Source organism: Pelobates fuscus, chromosome 8 (genome assembly GCF_036172605.1).
Source record: "Pelobates fuscus isolate aPelFus1 chromosome 8, aPelFus1.pri, whole genome shotgun sequence".
Taxonomy (NCBI): Eukaryota; Metazoa; Chordata; class Amphibia; order Anura; family Pelobatidae; genus Pelobates; species Pelobates fuscus.
In genome coordinates, this window is record NC_086324.1 from 169,095,559 (window position 1) to 169,115,227 (window position 19,669).

General features: G+C 41.4%; 1 protein-coding gene across 1 annotated transcript in view; it reads left to right on the forward strand.

Annotated features, from left to right (window-relative positions):
* Positions 1–2,825: 2,825 nt before the first annotated feature.
* SEPTIN12 (septin 12) overlaps positions 2,826–19,669 on the forward strand; it is a 95,003-nt gene continuing 78,159 nt past the window's right edge. Inside the window, exon 1 of the mRNA XM_063430760.1 lies at positions 2,826–3,167. Coding sequence (XP_063286830.1) covers positions 3,113–3,167 — 55 coding nt within the window. The 5' untranslated portion in view covers positions 2,826–3,112. The remainder of the gene's footprint in view (positions 3,168–19,669) is intronic.

Below are 19,669 nucleotides of genomic sequence, written 5' to 3' on the forward strand. Positions count from 1 at the left end.
ATACTAACTATACTGTACTGTGTGTCACTGTGTGTCTAAATACTAACTATACTGTACTATGTGATACTGTGTATCTAAATACTAACTATACTGTACTGTGTGACACTGTGTATCTAAATACTAACCATACTGTGTGACACTCTGTATCTAAATACTAACTATACTGTACTGTGTGACACTGTGTGTCTAAATACTAACTATACTGTGTGACACTGTGTATCTAAATACTAACTATACTGTGTGTCACTCTGTATCTAAATACTAACTATACTGTACTGTGTGACACTGTGTATCTAAATACTAACCATACTGTGTGACACTCTGTATCTAAATACTAACTATACTGTACTGTGTGACACTGTGTATCTAAATACTAACCATACTGTGTGACACTCTGTATCTAAATACTAACTATACTGTACTGTGTGACACTGTGTGTCTAAATACTCACTATACTGTACTATGTGATACTGTGTATCTAAATACTAACTATACTGTACTGTGTGACACTGTGTGTCTAAATACTAACTATACTGTGTGACACTGTGTATCTAAATACTAACTATACTGTGTGTCACTCTGTATCTAAATACTAACTATACTGTACTGTGTGACACTGTGTATCTAAATACTAACTATACTGTACTGTGTGACACTGTGTATCTAAATACTAACTATACTGTGTGACACTCTGTATCTAATTACTAACTATACTGTACTGTGTGACACTGTGTATCTAAATACTAACTATACTGTACTGTGTGACACTGTGTGTCTAAATACTCACTATACTGTACTATGTGATACTGTGTATCTAAATACTAACTATACTGTACTGTGTGACACTGTGTATCTAAATACTATCCATACTGTACTGTGTGATACTGTGTATCTAAATACTAACTATACTGTACTGTGTGACACTGTGTATCTAAATACTAACTATACTGTGTGACACTGTGTATCTAAATACTAACTATACTGTACTGTGTGACACTGTGTATCTAAATACTAACTATACTGTGTGACACTGTGTATCTAAATACTAACTATACTGTACTGTGTGACACTGTGTATCTAAATACTAACTATACTGTACTGTGTGATACTGTGTATCTAAATACTAACTATACTGTGTGACACTGTGTATCTAAATACTAACTATACTGTACTGTGTGACACTGTGTATCTAAATACTAACTATACTGTGTGATACTGTGTATCTAAATACTAACTATACTGTGTGATACTGTGTATCTAAATACTAACTATACTGTACTGTGTGACACTGTGTATCTAAATACTAACTATACTGTGTGACACTGTGTATCTAAATACTAACTATACTGTGTGACACTGTGTATCTAAATACTAACTATACTGTACTGTGTGTCACTCTGTATCTAAATACTAACTATACTGTGTGATACTGTGTATCTAAATACTAACTATACTGTGTGACACTGTGTATCTAAATACTAACTATACTGTACTGTGTGACACTGTGTATCTAAATACTAACTATAACGTGTGACAATGTGTATCTAAATACTAACTATACTGTACTGTGTGACACTGTATCTAAATACTAACTATACTGTACTGTGTGATACTGTGTATCTAAATACTAACTATACTGTACTGTGTGACACTGTGTATCTAATTACTAACTATACTGTACTGTGTGACACTGTGTATCTAAATACTAACTATACTGTGTGACACTGTGTATCTAAATACTAACTATACTGTGTGACACTCTGTATCTAAATACTAACTATACTGTGTGGCACTGTGTATCTAAATACTAACTATACTGTACTGTGTGACACTGTGTATCTAATTACTAACTATACTGTACTGTGTGACACTGTGTATCTAAATACTAACTATACTGTGTGACACTCTGTATCTAAATACTAACTATACTGTGTGGCACTGTGTATCTAAATACTAACTATACTGTACTGTGTGACACTGTGTATCTAATTACTAACTATATTGTACTGTGTGATACTGTGTATCTAAATACTAACTATACTGTGTGACACTGTGTATCTAAATACTAAATACTAGAGTTTTGGATAAACTTTTTATTTGATCTGTCAGCGAGAATTCCCATAGACTTTATTGATAAAGTCTCTAGATAATAGTTAGAAAATTGATTTAAAATATTGAATGGAGGCCTTAGTGTCACACAGTAGAGAGGGTTTTGTATTTACACCACACGTTAATGTATCACAATGCTTTTTAAGGTTTGTACATTGCCAGCATATTATTCTGTGTTTTTTCCAGCTCTATATTGGGGATATAAAATAAAATAATGTCGATAGAGTATAAAGTTGAATATAAAGTGTCCTGCTCATATTGTAATCTGAGCTTAATATCCAATATTAATTAGTGTCCACATCACATTTTCTCATTATTCTTTCTCTTTCGATCCCGACTAACAGACCCCTAAAATCCAGAGTTTGTCTCTAAACACAACTCAGCAAGCCCCATCCTGAATCTGTTTCCAAAAAGCAGGGATTGTGTTCCTACGTTCATGGAGTCCCTGTGGTTTTTAAAGAGTTAAATGGCAAATCCCCAGTATCTAGATAATACACCCCCCTCCCTTCCTCCTCCCTCCCCACTTCCAGATGTTCAGATCAAATAAGAGGGAGAGAGACTGGGAGAGGGAGAAAGGGGTTTCCTAAAAGGTATTTGTATGGGGGGGGGGGGGGGGGGGGGGGAGAGGGGAGGAGAGGAGTGAGACTTTTGTAACTGATCCCATTCCAGTATAGGAGGAGTCCTGGCTTACAGTGCCTCCCTCTGCTCTCAGTCTAAGTGGAGCTTTAAACCCAGCACTGGGGATCTCCCAGACAGAGTTACTTAGTATAAGGGAGTCTTCCATGCATTGACATCCTGTTATTAGGGATCTGATTGTTTGACGGGTTCATAATCTGATTTATTGACACCGCCTGTCCTGCTCGTGTCACCTCTGCTGGCTTCTCCACCATCACCACTGGATCCGGCGTTGGACGGACACTTACCTGGGAGTCCACTTCGCTTGGCCTCGTAGTATAAACCTGACCGGCGAGAGGGGCTGTTATTTAGAGGGAGGGGGACCAGGATGTCCGAATTATCTGTCAATGACCATCTGGAGGGGATCCTATCAGACTTTGAAGGTACGTGCTTCTTTACGTCATTTAGTGTACATAACACCAAAGATAAATTAAATATGAAAATGCTTATAATAGCACTATTAATGCACAATTTTATATATTTATACTGTGTTTAGAAGAACAAATACATTGAGATTTCTCTCGTTTTCCAGTATGACCTGGAGATGGCAGACAGGTCAATGTTACCCATGTACACACAGATATGATATTATTACACCTTAACTGTAATGGCAGCCGCATGTTGATTTGTATTTATCCTATTAATCACTTTATACCTTTTATTTTAACTTAGTTCCTACAAACCCATTACTATTATCCCCCATGCCTGCCAATTCACATTGCTCTTTTATTATTCTCAATGCCCCCTCCATTAGATTCACCCTTTAAACTAGTTTTATACACTTCCAAAGCTAATCATTCACACACACGCTCTCTATTAAATACACACACACAAACACACACTTTATAACACACTTTCTCACTCACTCTCTGTATAACACAATCTCTCACCCTCTCTGTATAACACACACTCTCACTCTCTTTGTATAACACACTCTCTCACCCTCCCTGTATAACACACACTCTCACTCTCTCTGTATAACACACTCTCTCACCCTCCTTGTATAACACACACTCTCACACCCTCCCTGTATAACACACACTTTCACTCTCTCTGTATAACACTCTCTCACCCTCCTTGTATAACACACACTCTCACGCCCTCTCTGTATAACACACACTCTCACTCTCTCTGTATAGCTCACACTTTTTCCTTTCTCTATAGCACACACTCACACCCTCTCTGTATAACACCCTCTCTTACCCTCTCTGTATAACATTCACTCTCTCTATATAACTCACACTCTTACCCTGTCTCTTTCACTCCCTCTCTGTATAACACACACTCTCACTAATTCTGTATAACACTTAATCTCACTCGCTCTCTGTATAACACACTGTCACGGTGTCACCCCATCTGTGTATAACACACTCTCTCACTCTCTCTCTCTAGCACACACTCTTACCCTGTCTCTATAGCACACACTCACACACACTCTGTATAACAAACACTCTCACTCTCTCTGTATAACACACACTCTCACTCTCTATGTTTAACACACACTCACACCCTCTCTGTATAACACCCACTCACACCCACTCTGTATGTCACACACTCTCATTCTCTCTAAATAACACACGCTCACTCTCTCTATATAACACACACTCTCACTCTCTCTGTATAACTCACACTCTTACCCTGGCTCTGTAGCACACACTCACACCCTCTCTGTATAACACACACTCACACCCAGTCTCTGTAACACAAACTCTCACCCTCTCTGTATAACACACTCACATCCTGTCTCTGTAACACACACTCTTGTGCTCTCTGTATAACACCCTCTCACCCTCTCTGTATAACACACACTCTCATACTCTCTCTATAACACACACTCACACACTCTTTGCATAACACACACTCAGACCCTGTCTCTGTAACACACACTCACACCCTCTCTGTATAACACACTCTCATACTCTCTCTATAGCACACACTCTCAAATGCACTCAAACACTATTTCACACAATGACTGTCGAACACTCAGTCACTCTCTCTTTTTCACAATGACACTCTCTTTCACACACATAGACACTCTCTTTTTTTCACACACTGCACTCTCTCTCATTCTGTCCGTGCCCAGACTTTCCATACTCAGGGCTAGTAGGAATTGCATCTCAAGCCAATATAGATCACCCCTAGCCATAATTAATAATTGCCAGCAATATCTGATAATTCCCAGCCATTCTGATATAGATTGCCATTTCTGATCATTCTCAGCCATTCTGATATGGATAGCCATTTCTGATCATTCTCAGCCATTCTGATATGGATAGCCATTTCTGATAATTCCCAGCCATTCTGATATAGATAGCCATTTCTGATCATTCTCAGCCATTCTGATATGGATAGCCATTTCTGATAATTCCCAGCCATTCTGATATAGATTGCCATTTCTGATCATTCTCAGCCATTCTGATATGGATAGCCATTTCTGATAATTCCCAGCCATTCTGATATAGATAGCCATTTCTGATCATTCTCAGCCATTCTGATATGGATAGCCATTTCTGATAATCCCCAGCCATTCTGATATGGATAGCCATTTCTGATAATTCCCAGCCATTCTGATATGGATAGCCATTTCTGATAATTCCCAGCCATTCTGACATGGATAGCCATTTCTGACAATTCCCAGCCATTTCTGATATTGAAAGCCATTTCTGATAATTCCCAGCCATTCTGATATGGATAGCCATTTCTGATAATTCCCAGCCATTCTGATATGGATAGCCATTTCTGATAATTCCCAGCCATTTCTGATATGGATAGCCATTTCTGATAATTCCCAGCCATTCTGATATGGATAGCCATTTCTGATAATTCCCAGCCATTCTGATATGGATAGCCATTTCTGATAATTCCCAGCCATTTCTGATATGGATAGCCATTTCTGATAATTCCCAGCCATTCTGATATAGATAGCCATTTCTGATCATTCTCAGCCATTCTGATATGGATAGCCATTTCTGATAATTCCCAGCCATTCTGATATAGATTGCCATTTCTGATCATTCTCAGCCATTCTGATATGGATAGCCATTTCTGATAATTCCCAGCCATTCTGATATAGATAGCCATTTCTGATCATTCTCAGCCATTCTGATATGGATAGCCATTTCTGATAATCCCCAGCCATTCTGATATGGATAGCCATTTCTGATAATTCCCAGCCATTCTGATATGGATAGCCATTTCTGATAATTCCCAGCCATTCTGACATGGATAGCCATTTCTGACAATTCCCAGCCATTTCTGATATTGAAAGCCATTTCTGATAATTCCCAGCCATTCTGATATGGATAGCCATTTCTGATAATTCCCAGCCATTCTGATATGGATAGCCATTTCTGATAATTCCCAGCCATTTCTGATATGGATAGCCATTTCTGATAATTCCCAGCCATTCTGATATGGATAGCCATTTCTGATAATTCCCAGCCATTCTGATATGGATAGCCATTTCTGATAATTCCCAGCCATTCTGATATGGATAGCCATTTCTGATAATTCCCAGCCATTCTGATATGGATAGCCATTTCTGATAGTTCCCAGCCATTTCCGATAGGGTAATCCCATATTCTCTTGTAATTCATTCAGTGTGGAGCATTGACAATACATATTGCAGACTGTGAGCATGCACTGTATATGGGAGAGATTAACTACAGTGTTACGGACAGTAAAACGGGGAAAAGTTATTAAAGTTGAACAATCGAAATAGAAACCAACCTATCGAATCAGCAGGATCATATCGTACAGCGCTGCGGCATTAGTTGGCGCTATATAAATCCCCAAAATAATGAAAATAATATTAAATCACACTGGTTTCCATGGTGACTGCACCTCCTTTACAATGTTGCTGAGAGTTCAGTTAGCGGCAGTTTTGTAAAACTCACCCCAAAGTTATTTTGTATCCTTTATTCATGTCCCTCTATGCTTTTATTTCCAGATATCCCCCTGATCCTTCTCCTTGATTTTGTCTGCCCACCCCTGCATATTGTCTGCATATTGAATGAGTCACTTGGCATTAAAGGGAATGAACCCTCTGTCTGTCAGTGGGGTGCCCAGCAAACCCCTAGCACTGTACAGACCCAGACTGAATCTCTTTACTTTAAAAATCGTTACTCTGCTCTCTGTGTGATTAGGAAATGACTTGCTTCCATAGATCGCTTGCAATGTTGGAGCTTACTGGACAGTCCCCAGTGTCATTTCGCTGTTTCCTTTAACCCCTTAAGGACCAAACTTCTGGAATAAAAGGGAATCATGACATGTCACACATGGCATGTGTCCTTAAGGAGAGGAGTTAAAGGGATATTTACAAAAGTGACAATTCAAAGGGAATTTAATTTAAGGCCAAAGTAGCCGAACTTAAATCATAGCGGACTTGGAAACGTTTTCCACTTGGACTATTTTGACCTTAAATCGGAAATCCCCTTCAAAATCACTTTGTATTCTCACATTGGTGTAAAACCCTACACAGAGCTTATTTAAAGCGCGGATTGCGAGCCGGTTATCCGCATTCGTAGCTGAATCCACAATAGCCGAGTTGGGAAGATGTCACGCTGGCAGGAAGACTAACCCTTCTTGCCTCTTCCCCTCACTCTGCATCTATTCTTCTAGAAGGACAGTTTGCCGGATGCAGGACACGTGACTGACAAATGGCCCCTGTTTTAAAGACCATTTGTATCCGTCCGGCTCCTGGAAGCTGTGAAGGCCACAGTAATGACATGCTGAGATGTGTTTAGTAAACTAAGGCTCTTAGAGAGTCCATGTCCTCATTACAGGGACAGACTGAATGGGTTCGTGTGTGGATGAATAGCGAACAGCTGGAGAGAGGTTACTGGCTTCTGCCCAATGCTCTGTACAGTATTTATCATGGGGGGGGAGATTTAAAGGGACAGTCCAGCCTGGAGGTGCATTACAGGGGTAGTGCGTTAAAGTAGATATGCCTTATTATTATTAATCAATAATAATAATAACTAAAAATAATCAAAAAAGATACATTTGAAATTAATTTTGCTGTAAATTCATTAAATTCATAAACTTTGCAACTTATGCTGTGAGCTTAGCCGGGAATTAATTCCGCCAATCAAAGGTGTAACTAGAAACCACTGGGCCTCGGTGCAAACATTGCCCTGGGCCCCCTGATTTGTCTCATCCCCACCCAGTCTCTCCATGTGTCTCCTTATCTCCCCCCCCATCCCCTCCATGGATCTCATTCTCCCCCCGCAGCCCCTCCATGTGTCTCAATCTCCACCCGAGCTACTTTATGTGTCTCAATCCCCTCCCAGGCCCTCATTGTGTCTCATTCTCCCCCCAGCCCCTCTATGTCTCATTCTCCCCCCAGCTCCTCTATGTGTCTCATTATCCCCCCAGTCCCTCTGTCTCATTCCCCCCCCTTGAGTCCCTCCATGTGTCTCATTATCCCCCCAGTCCCTCTGTCTCATTCCCCCCCCTTGAGTCCCTCCATGTGTCTCATTCTCCCCCTTGAGTCCCTCCATGTGTCAAGTTTCCCCCTGCCCCCAGCCCCTCCATGTGTCTTATCATATTTATTGCTACATCCAGAAACTGTCCACAATAAGTCATTTACTGAAATGGCATTGTCTTTCCCAGATTTAAGAAAAGAGGGACAGAGGGATTTAGGCCAAAAATAGGGACTGTCCCTCCTAAATAGGGACACCTGGGAGGTATGCAGGTGTAGTGAAGGGTTATTAGCAGTGGGTAGGAGCAGTAAAGAGGAATACAATGGGGTGCAGTTAGGGGCAGTTAGTGCTTACATTTTAAGGTTCCAATTTAAGACCAACTTCATGGTTAATGTGATGTATGAATGTATTCACTAAACTATTTGGAAAAGTTGGAAAATTCTTCTGGATCAGCTATTTTTGGTTGAATTTTACAATTTGTTTTTTAATTTATTACAAGTTTCGTGAATAAGCCCCGATAAGTAATTGTGACGAGCTATTTTATGGCAATGTTGCCAATTTGGGGAGAGAGAAGGTTTTGCAGGTCACTTGTCAAACCGCAGTTTAGTACATACAGTGTACTGTGTGTACAGTATCTCGATATGAAGACGGCTAATGAGCCAAGCCTTCCCCCTGCAGGGACAGAGTGAGTGATCACTCATTTTCCGAGAGGTTAAAGATGAAAGATGCAGGGTGATCTTTGCCATGGGAGCGGTTTATACCCAAGCGTGGGAGACTAACATTTCATCTTTCATCTTAACAGGACAATACATGGTTTGTGTTTACCGAGGGTGACAATAAGAGGCACCAATACCGTACATAGATCAAAAATCTATATCGCTTTGATATCCTGCCTTCCAATTACTTCTGTTTGTCTTTCAATCTAGTGCCAGGGGCTGCCAGTCTAGAAATGCTAGCAGATGGACAGCTATTATTTAAACACAAAAAACTAAAATGACAGATGGGAAGGGCTTTAAGGGACACTGCAAACTGGATTCGATCCATTCTTTTCTTTAATGTTTTTTATTGAGAGTTCATCATTAAATATGTATATCAATAAATAAAAAATAATGATTAAATAAAGAAAATGATGCATTTGAATTTCATGCATTTCTTGCGAAATTCCTGGCTGTGTCGGCTTTACAATACGCTCCCACCAAACCAGGAATTGACTAAGCTGGGCATTGGTTCAGTAGCCAACAATCAGGGCTGTATCGCTGAATCTTGGGATGTTTCCGCTCACTTTGTACTTTTTTTTGCACTGCTGAGCATTTCCCACAACGGAGACAACATTACGGGCACAGCAATGGTTTCTGGGAGTTGTAGTTCAATGATTATATCACAGCGCTACAGAATTTGCTGGTGCTATATAAATAATAAAATAATAATATTCATATTTACCAAATGTGCATGCGCGAGGCTACAGCTCCTATCTCCCTATCTCCAGGATCGAACAGTGCCACATGTGCCCACTACACATTCATGTTAGGATTAAACTGATTCAGCCCCCCCAGAACCGAGATTCTAGGGATGCAGCAGTGACCGCTCTGGGGGCTGTCTGATAGCTGTGTGACTTTTACTAATCACTGCAGTACTAAGACACTTTCAGAGCTGAGCGTGGGGGTGGGGTGCTCTCTGCAGTGTCAATATGGCCTGGGCGTCCTTTTATGTTTATTTAATGAAGTCGTATTTTAGGTAGAAATACAATAGACGCACTGTGTACACATGGGTAGAGGTATGACGGTATACCTCTGCTTTTACACAGCTTGCTACTGAGCATTACTGAGCATTACATACAGGGTTTACTTACTAAATAGTGAATTGCGGGGAATAAAAAAAACAAAAAACACAAAATTCTCATTAAGACCTCAATGTAATATTATTATTTTTTTCGGATATGTTTCTCAAATTATGTAGCATATTAGATAAAGTTGTAAAATGATTTAACATTCTGAAAAAAAATTCAATAAATATATATATATTAATAGTTTCTTATAACTATAATAATATATTTTATATATGATAGATTTTGGATATTTAGGAAAAAAAATTACTTTAAAAGTTTATCCAAAAATCTAAAAACCATTTTAAGAGCTTACCGGTATTTAAAACAATTAAAATGAGGCCAAAAATAGCTAGTTTTACCAAAATTAGGTAATTTGCATTTTTTTATGTCACCAGAATTCAGTTTTTAGAATTAACCCCAAAGTGGCGACTTTGAGACAACTACACGTTGCTGTTCTGTTTATTATACTTCCATCAGTCGTGCAAACGCCTCACTGATATTCTCTACCAACTTGTGTGTACATGGCTTCCCTCTTGCTGCCTCAGGATGGCTTATCGTTGTAGGAGTTATCATTCAAAGGCAGCCTAATTCCAAGTTTTACGAGCCATCATCTATTGCGAGACCGTCAAAATAGCGTATTACATATATTACAATTTGTTAAATGTTTAAAATAATTGAAAAGAATTAAAGGAAAAAAAAATAAAGATTAAAAAAAAAAATAGCGTATTACAGAGATAGGAGCCTGCAGCACTCCAACTGCTGGGGAATGTTACCCATGACTCTCAGCCAGCAGACTGTTCCAGTATGTCAGTCATGTTTTTTTAGAATATGGTGTCGGCCATGTTTACCTATTGTACGCCGCTGCCGAGTATGTTGGCGCTATATCGTTAATTGTAATTGTTTCTCACACTGCATATTGCTTTATTATATAGCTCCCTTTCCTCTTTAACCCGAGAGCTCTTTCAATCTGTAAGTATAACACGTTTTCTAATTAGAAGGCAGGAAGCCAATAGCTGGTGAGTTAGTTAATTAGTTGTGGTTTCGGGAAGCGTTTGATAAAAACAGAAGTCTCGGCAATTAGAGGTTTGGATAATGGTGCATCTCCAACCAACCATTATCATTTCATTCAGTTCCAAGTATAGATGGCAATGTACTACGCGCATGTATGGAGTATTGCTCATTTTCTAATCATATCTAATAGACCATTCCTTTCAATGGAAACAATGTATAAAGTTATGTGGGCGCGGCTTCTGTGAAAAATAGGTGGGGCTTAATAACAAAATAACCTGTGTATGGCGCAAAGTGGGTGGGGTTTTACTAGAAATGGGTGGGATTAACATGCAAGTAGCCTACTTTCATGATAACCCCGCCCACTTCCAGTAAAGCAATCATTAAGACTCATGCCTTCATTTTCCATGCTATGGCCCCCCCCTTAAAATTTACTCGAATCTGGTTATGGAAAATCTTACAATATGTCTGTATTTAAAGGGGTAGCATGGTCCCGCTACAATAACCCTCATTAGCTGTTTGAAAAAACTCTGGATCACAGCTGGGTTTCTCCACACCTGGTCATTTGGACTAGAATTTGGGTTCCTATATCCTTAGTGCCTGTGGAAACACTGAAAAAAGAACGATGAGTATAGTTTTCCATCAGCAAGCTTCCTGTTGACTCCGCTGTTTATAAATTAAAGTCCTTTCTATTACGTTCCGTCCATTTCTGCTTTATATCATGACCATATGCCCAGTCGTTCCCCCAAATCTCCACGCCGGCCACCAGAGATATAATCTCTCAATATGTGGCTCCGTCCCACCTGCTGGGCATTCAGGAAAATTCTCTTTTACAAAATCAGTAACTATACAGAATTCTTCTCTAATAATTATACAGAAATATTCTTCTTACGTATTCACTATACGAAGACTTGTAGTGAATTGAAAACCACACTGCAACGTTTAGGAAAAATATCTGATTTGGAAAAAACTCCAATTCAGCTGTAGTCATACCATGGCCGCTTTGCCGTACTTTATGCAAACGGTTTTCATTTCACCACAATCTGCTGTTTCGTTGATTATCGCCTGTATGTGTACACACCCATTTACATCACTTTGTGTTTGTGTACATATACACATTAATGCACATATTTATGGAATACACACAGATTAAAGTTCCACAAGTTAAGGGGGAAAAAAAATAAAACATTTTGAGTTAAAGGGTTAAATAGATAAAAATCTCAATGAATGTCATTTGACTATAAGGCAGACAGAAAAACTTAAAAGTTAAACCATTGATTTAAAGCCCGATACGGCTAAAGTGGTGTGCTCAGAGACATGTTATATCAACATTCTAGACGTGTGCGAGCATGTGTGTTTGTGTATTGTCAAAATAGCGTCACCTAAATATGTAACAGTTTGTGTTTGTGCTGCCCTCGGTGTAATAATAAGAGACCAGACAATATCTGAACACAGAGTTTTTACGCAACCTTTAATTAGATATCTTTATAAAAGATCAGAAAAAAAGATCAGACGTGGTTTTCAATCCAGTTGCACAGCCTGAATTTTTAATTATTTTACCTGGTTAAGCATCAGATTTTTTGGTGTGTGGGTAATTTTTATATATATATATAGTGGGAGGGCTACTTTAAGAGGCCAATATAAAAAGACATTAAAAAACATTAATAATGTACTTTGGATAAAATTGTAAATTGAAAGAGGGTACTGAAGGCGACAAAATAGCTTTGAATGGTGTGAATATGGACTGGTGACTTATTACTTGTAATTTCTGCATGAGATGAAAATGATATCACCTTTAATTTCTATGTTTTGTTAGGTTTGTGGTAACGCTCTGAAGGCTGTATTTTTTTAAATGTCCCCTCAATGCGTTCTTAATGGGGGTTGTGTGTAAGTGGCGTCTCTGAGCTTCCGCCAGCACAAGATGGCACTTGTCTTGTCTTTAGTGGGGCAGCGATAGGTCTGAATCCATCGTGGATGGAGAAAGCAGCGTTCTATAAACGGCTCGTCTTTTTGTCACGCTTATTTCTCAGCTGGAATGCGGACAGGAAAAACAATCCGTTTTCACAATTTCATGTATATCGCTAATTTATAAACAGGAAATATTGTCACATTACTTTTTAGAAAACCTATAGAATGGAATGCCCCACTCATTTAGTGTTAGCCCGGCTCTATACAATGGAATGCCCCACTCATTTAGCGTTAGCTGGACACTATAGAATGGAATGCCCCACTCATTTAGTGTTAGCTGGACACTATAGAATGGAATGCCCCACTCATTTAGCGTTAGCTGGACACTATAGAATGGAATGCCCCACTCATTTAGCGTTAGCTGGACACTATAGAATGGAATGCCCCACTCATTTAGTGTTAGCGGACACTATAGAATGGAATGCCCCACTCATTTAGTGTTAGCGGACACTATAGAATGGAATGTCCCACTCATTTAGCATTAGATAGTCTATAGAATGGAATGTCCTACTCAATTAGAGTTAACCGGGCTCTATACAATGGAATGTCCTACACATATAGCGTTAGTCGGCCTATAGAATGGAATGTCCCACTCATTTAGTGTTAGCGGACACTATAGAATGGAATGTCCTACACATTTAGCATTAGATAGTCTATAGAATGGAATGTCCTACTCAATTAGGGTTAACCGGGCTCTATACAAGGGAATGTCCTACACATATAGCGTTAGCTGGCCTATAGAATGGAATGTCCTACACATATAGCATTAGCCGGCCTATAGAATGGAATGTCCTACACATATAGCGTTAGTCGGCCTATAGAATGGAATGTCCTACACATATAGCGTTAGTCGGCCTATAGAATGGAATGTCCTACACATATAGCGTTAGTCGGTCTACAGAATGGTATGTCCTACACATATAGCGTTAGTCGGTCTATATAATGGATTGTCCTACTAATTTACAATTAGCCGGGCTCCATAGAATGGAATGTCCTACTCATTTAGCGTTAACTGAGCTCTATAGAATGGAATGTCCTACTCATTTAGCATTAACCTGGCTCTATAGAATGGAATGTCCTACTCATTTAGCGTTAACCTTGCTCTACAGAATGGTATGTCCTACTCATTTAGCGTTAACCTGGCTCTATAGAATGGTATGTCCTATTCATTAAGCGTTAACTGAGCTCTATAGAATGAAATGTATCACTCATTTACCGTTAACCGGGCTCTATAGAATGGAATGTCCTATTCATATAGCGTTAGCTGGCCTTTATACTGTTGTGAACTAGGATGTGACCAGGATTAATGGATTCAGATTGTGGCTGATGGCAAACGTGAAACGTGCATTATGGGTCTTATCACAGAGTTACTTCAATAACCATGCATTATATGGACCTCCAACAAGACAAAGCTGCGCATGCGTCATCAGGCATATGGGTTTTATAAGGGGGGCTGTTACTATTTTGGCTGTTATTCAGCATTACACATGTTTCAGGGCTTATGATGAACATATGGACTCTGTACATGTGATTTTTTTTTTTTTTTTACATGATATTTAGGATTGCTCTAAATCATAGGTAGCAAGATTCTGACAGGAGATGTGTAATATTTCAAAAAGTTCCATGAAGCCGGATTGGTGGGATCCCAGAATTATACAGTCAGAAGGGTTAAACAAAAAAGAAAATGGTGTAGTTTAGCTGAGCCAGTTAGTGGCAATAACATCAGAGGATGTGATTCATTTCTACGGACCATCTGATCTGATGAAGACACATCTGCAAGCCCAAATAGTTTTGTTTACAAGAAGTCTCCACAAGGACCATGTGTTGGGTTAATTGTTCCCAAATCTCACCCCTGGGGACTTCTCATTGTCCACATCCCTTAGTTAAGCTTTGTTCACAACCGATCTTGTCTTAAACCCTACAAAGTAAGTAACCAATTACCAGATAGACAAAACAACCACCAGACTTCTCACCGTAGCGTATAACCGTTAGCCGCAGTCCAGATTAAAGAAACATTGTTAAACACTAGAAAGTATTTTTCTGACAGGGGAGACATAACCACGTCTGAAACTTGATCCAGTGCTTCTCTGTGTGGGATTCTTGACGGGAATTTATTCCTATAGCTTTTTATTATTGTTTTATAACCCAAACTCTCCCCCCAACCCACAAAATAGACGCAGCCTAGCTAGCCTGCATTAAAATGGCCACTAATCCTTCCTAATTGAGTGACATTAGTAGACTTTACACAAATCTGATCCGAGATTAAGATAAAGATTTTAGTGGTTACGAAGACAGAGCGACCAAGATAGGTGTCAGTTACGCTTTGTGCTAACACCTGACCGTGGAATTTTAACGAATAGGCAGGCAAAAGGAAACACGCAAATAGGGATCTAGTGACTAAACAGCAAACTGTAGAAAATTCTATGCAAAATTGAAAATTTCAGGCTCAAATAGCCGAGCTGTAACTATAGCTGAATTGGAACATTTTTCCAAAAGAGCTCTTTGGCCCCAAATTGTGTTTTCGATTGCTGAAATTGCCATATATATGCAGATTAAAAGCTAAATTGTCCTGTGCGCGCATGCTATGGGCGGGCGCCATGGTTACATGTTTAAGGCCACAGATCAGCATAGTGATAAACAGTGAGCAGGGCCGGATTAACATAGGGGCTGATGGAGCTGCAGCTCCAGGCCCAGGCCCATGGAATAGGCCCATTGGTTTAAAAAAAAAAAAAATCTCATACATTTTTTTTTTTTTTTTTTTTTACACACTACTCTTAGGGTTGCCAGGTATTTCTCATGTATTTCTTAGGGTTGCCAGGTATTTCTCAGAAGTATTTCTCAGGTATTTGAGGCTGCCTAGCCGGTGCCGGTATTGCAGTAATACCGGCAATACAAATGTCTGTCTCAGTATAAACATAGTTTATTCTGCAATACCAGCGCCGGCCAGTAGGGGTCGCTGTTTGTGTGGAGAGAGGCAGTGATAAGAAGTTACGGCATCTCCCTCCCTGCCTCTCTCTACTCACTGATCCGCGGGGACCAGTTCTGCACAGAGAGTCCAGACAGCAGCTCCGAGACATGGGGACGCTGAGACATTGGGACACTGGGTAACATGGGGACCCTGAGCATGGACGTCCGCAGGAATTTTTCCCGGGGGGGAGGGGGGACATAATTGTAATGACATCCATGCTTGGCCCCTTTTTGACAGTGTCATGAAAGGGAAGGAGCATAGTCATTTTCACATAAAGCCAGGGTGAATAGCATTTCACAACTATGGTGTCAGGAATATATGTTTGTATTCCTTACACTATAGTGTTCCTTTCATCAAATTACAGGAACATTCTGGTCACCATAACAACTTTATCTAAATGAAAATGATGTGATGCAAGGAGGCCCCTGGTCGCTCTTTCTTTGAAGGGGTTAAACCGCTCTCAAATGGTTTACCCCCAAAGGCTTCCTTCACCTCCAGATCTCCAGGTCGCTCAGTGGTATTCAACTTCTGAAACAGAGTGTCAGGAAGTGCAGATTGACGTCAGGCATGGGTGCTGCAGATTGGCTAGAGTGGTCAGCTGACCCTCTAAGCCAATCGCTAGTTCCCGATTCATAAAAATGTTTTACGTTTTTATGAATGGGGAGCTACTGATTGGCTTAGAGTGCTAGCTGACCCATCTAGCCAATCAGCGGCACCCCTACCCAGCGGCCCTCTGTGTTTCCTGACACTCAGTAAATAAAAGTGAACACATTAACACTGATATTGTTTGTTTTTACCTGGGGAGATGAGAAGATCCAAAGTTTCCCTGCCAGGCCCAGGTACCAATGCCTAATGATGTGGTGTCCAGAATGAAGTGCTCCAATCTCATTTTCTTCTCCTTCATTTGACACAGTCTTCTTTGCCTTCTGAGGCTCCTTCTGCTCCTTTACCTTTCTGCTACTTTCTGCTTATTTTGCGCCCTTCTGCTCTCTTTCTGATCCCTTTCTGCTCCTTGATGGCCCTTCCTGCTTCTTGCATACCCTTCCTGCTTCTTACTGCCCTTCCTGCTTCTTTCTGCCCCTTCCAGCTTCTTGCAGCCCCTTGCTGATCCTTTCTGTTCCTTCTGATTCTTCCTGCCCCTTCCTGCTCCTTGCTGCCCCTTCCTGCTCCTTGCAGACCCTCCCTGCTCCCTCTTCCTACTCCTTGCTGCCTCTTCCTACTCCTTGCTGCCCCTTCCTGCTCCTTGCTGCCCCTTCCTGCTCCTTGCTGCCCCTTCCTGCTCCTTGCTGTCCCTTCCTGCTCCTTGCTGCCCCTTCCTGCTCCTTGCTGCCTCTTCCTACTCCTTGCTGCCTCTTCCTACTCCTTGCTGACCCCTCTTGCTCCTTGCAGACCCTTCCTACTCCTTGCAGACCGTCCCTACCCCTTCCTGCTGCCCCTTCCTATTCCTTGCTGACCCCTCCTGCCTCTTGCAGACCCTTTCTGCTCCTTGCTGACCCCTCCTGCTCCTTGCTGCTCCTTCTACTTTACCCTCCTGCTCCTTGAAAACCTTTCGACCCCTTCCTGCTTCTTGCTGCCCCTTTCTATTCCTTGCTGGCCCCTCCTGCCCCTTGCAGAACCTTTCTGCTTTACCTTCCTCTATGCGGTCTCCCCCACCCCCCATCCCTCACTTACCTGCTCTGTAGACTGCCTCTGTGCTGCTCCCCTGCGGTTTCAGTCATGATAGAGAGGCAGGGATAAGCTGTAGCTTCCTGCCTTTCTCCATTCACAGCGCCACCTACTGGCCAGCGCTGGTATTGCACTGTATTCTCACACTAAAACGAAAAATAGCAGCACAAGCTGAAAAATCCGGGGGGGCCAAGTACCCCCTTTACCCCCCCATTCGGATGCCCATGACCCTGAGACACTAGGGACACAGTGGCCCCATGTCTCCCAGTGGCCCCTAGTCTGTGTCCCCATGTCTCCCAGCCACTGTCCCCAGTGTCTCAGTGTCCCCATGTCTCCCAGTGTCCCCATGTCTCTAAGTGTCCCCTAGTGTCCTAGTGACATCAGGACACATGGAGGCATGAGGACACAGACTCTAAGGGACACTGGGAGACATGGGGATACAAACACTAGGGGACACTGGGCGACATGGGGACACTGAGAGGCATGGAGACACAGGGAGACATGGGGACACTGGGCGACTGAGACATAGGAGACATGGCAGTGTTCCCATGTCTCCCAGCCAGTGTCCCTAGTATCTCAGTATCGCCATGTGTCCCTGGTGTCTCTCTGTGTCTGTAGTGTGCCAGTGTCCCTAGTGTCTCAGTGTTCCCTAGACTCCCAAAGTCCCCTAGTCTCCCAATGTCTCTGTGTCCCCATGTCTCCTAGTGTCTCAGTGTCCCCTAGTATAAAAGAAAAAATCTCAGGCACTCAATGTGATAGATTTAGGCAGGTTTATTGGACACCGCAACGTTTCGACCTGTACCCAGGTCTTTATCAAGTCTCCAATGTACCCTATGTATCAGTGTCCCCTATGTATCAGTGTCTCAGTGCCCATAGTGTCTCTGTGCCCGTAGTGTCTCTGTGCCCGTAGTGTCTCTGTGCCCGTAGTGTCTCTGTGCCCGTAGTGTCTCAGTGTCCCCTAGTATAAAAGAAAAAAATCTCAGGCACTCACTGTGATAGCTTTAAGCAGGTTTATTGAACACCACAACATTTTGACCTGTACCCAGGTTTTTATCAAGTCTCCAGTGTCCCCTATATATCACAGTATCTCAGTGCCCCATGTCTCCCTGTGTCCCCTCGTGTCTGTCACCCAGTGTCCCCAAGAGTCTCAGATTTCCCAGGTCTCCCAGTGTTCCCTAGTATCTGTGTCCCCATGTCTCCCAGTGTCCCAATGTCTCTCAATGTCCCCTAGTGACATGGGGACACTGGGAGACATGAGGACACAAACACTAAGGGACTGGGAGACATAGGGACACAGACATTCCCCCTTTTTGTGTATGTTCGCCCTTTCGGACGTTCTGGTTATGTGATTTGTGTCAGTAGCCCACCCTTTTACCGCATCCATAGACTTCCTGCTTTACTGGACACTGCTGTTAGGGGGTATGGGTTTACTTGAAAGATGAGAGCATGAGATTAGCAAAGGGTATGTGTTTTCTCATAGTTGCATCCTATGAGTTTCCCTACAGCATCATCTCCATCAGATACATGACGCTTAGGAGGTAGGGCTGTTTTAGTGTTTTTGGTCAATAAGATTTTGTAATTAGGCCCATCATAATTATCAGCACCAGGCCCACTGGGCTCTTAATCCGGCCCTGACAGTGAGGACTTCAAGACAAAAATCACATAAATAACTTGTACGTATAGATTTATTTTTCTGCTCGATAAAGAGGCGCCATGTCATATTTGTCATGACAGGTGCACTTCAACTTCCGAAATGTAACTTCTATTGACGTACCCTCCGGGCCTACACATTCCTCAGGTTAAGAGACTGCCTTAGGGTGATCACATTGTCCTTGTATTTTAGGAACGCTCTGAAATTGTTTTATTTTTTTTTCCAGGCTGCAGTTATCATTATGTGGGATGTTTATAATCTCTGCATTCTGTTAGGCAGAGTTTGGTAAGAAACCTTTGGGTACGGTCCGCAGCCATTTTTATGGCTCAGTTTTTAATATGTCACGGTGTCAATCTTACCGGGACGCAGAAAGACAT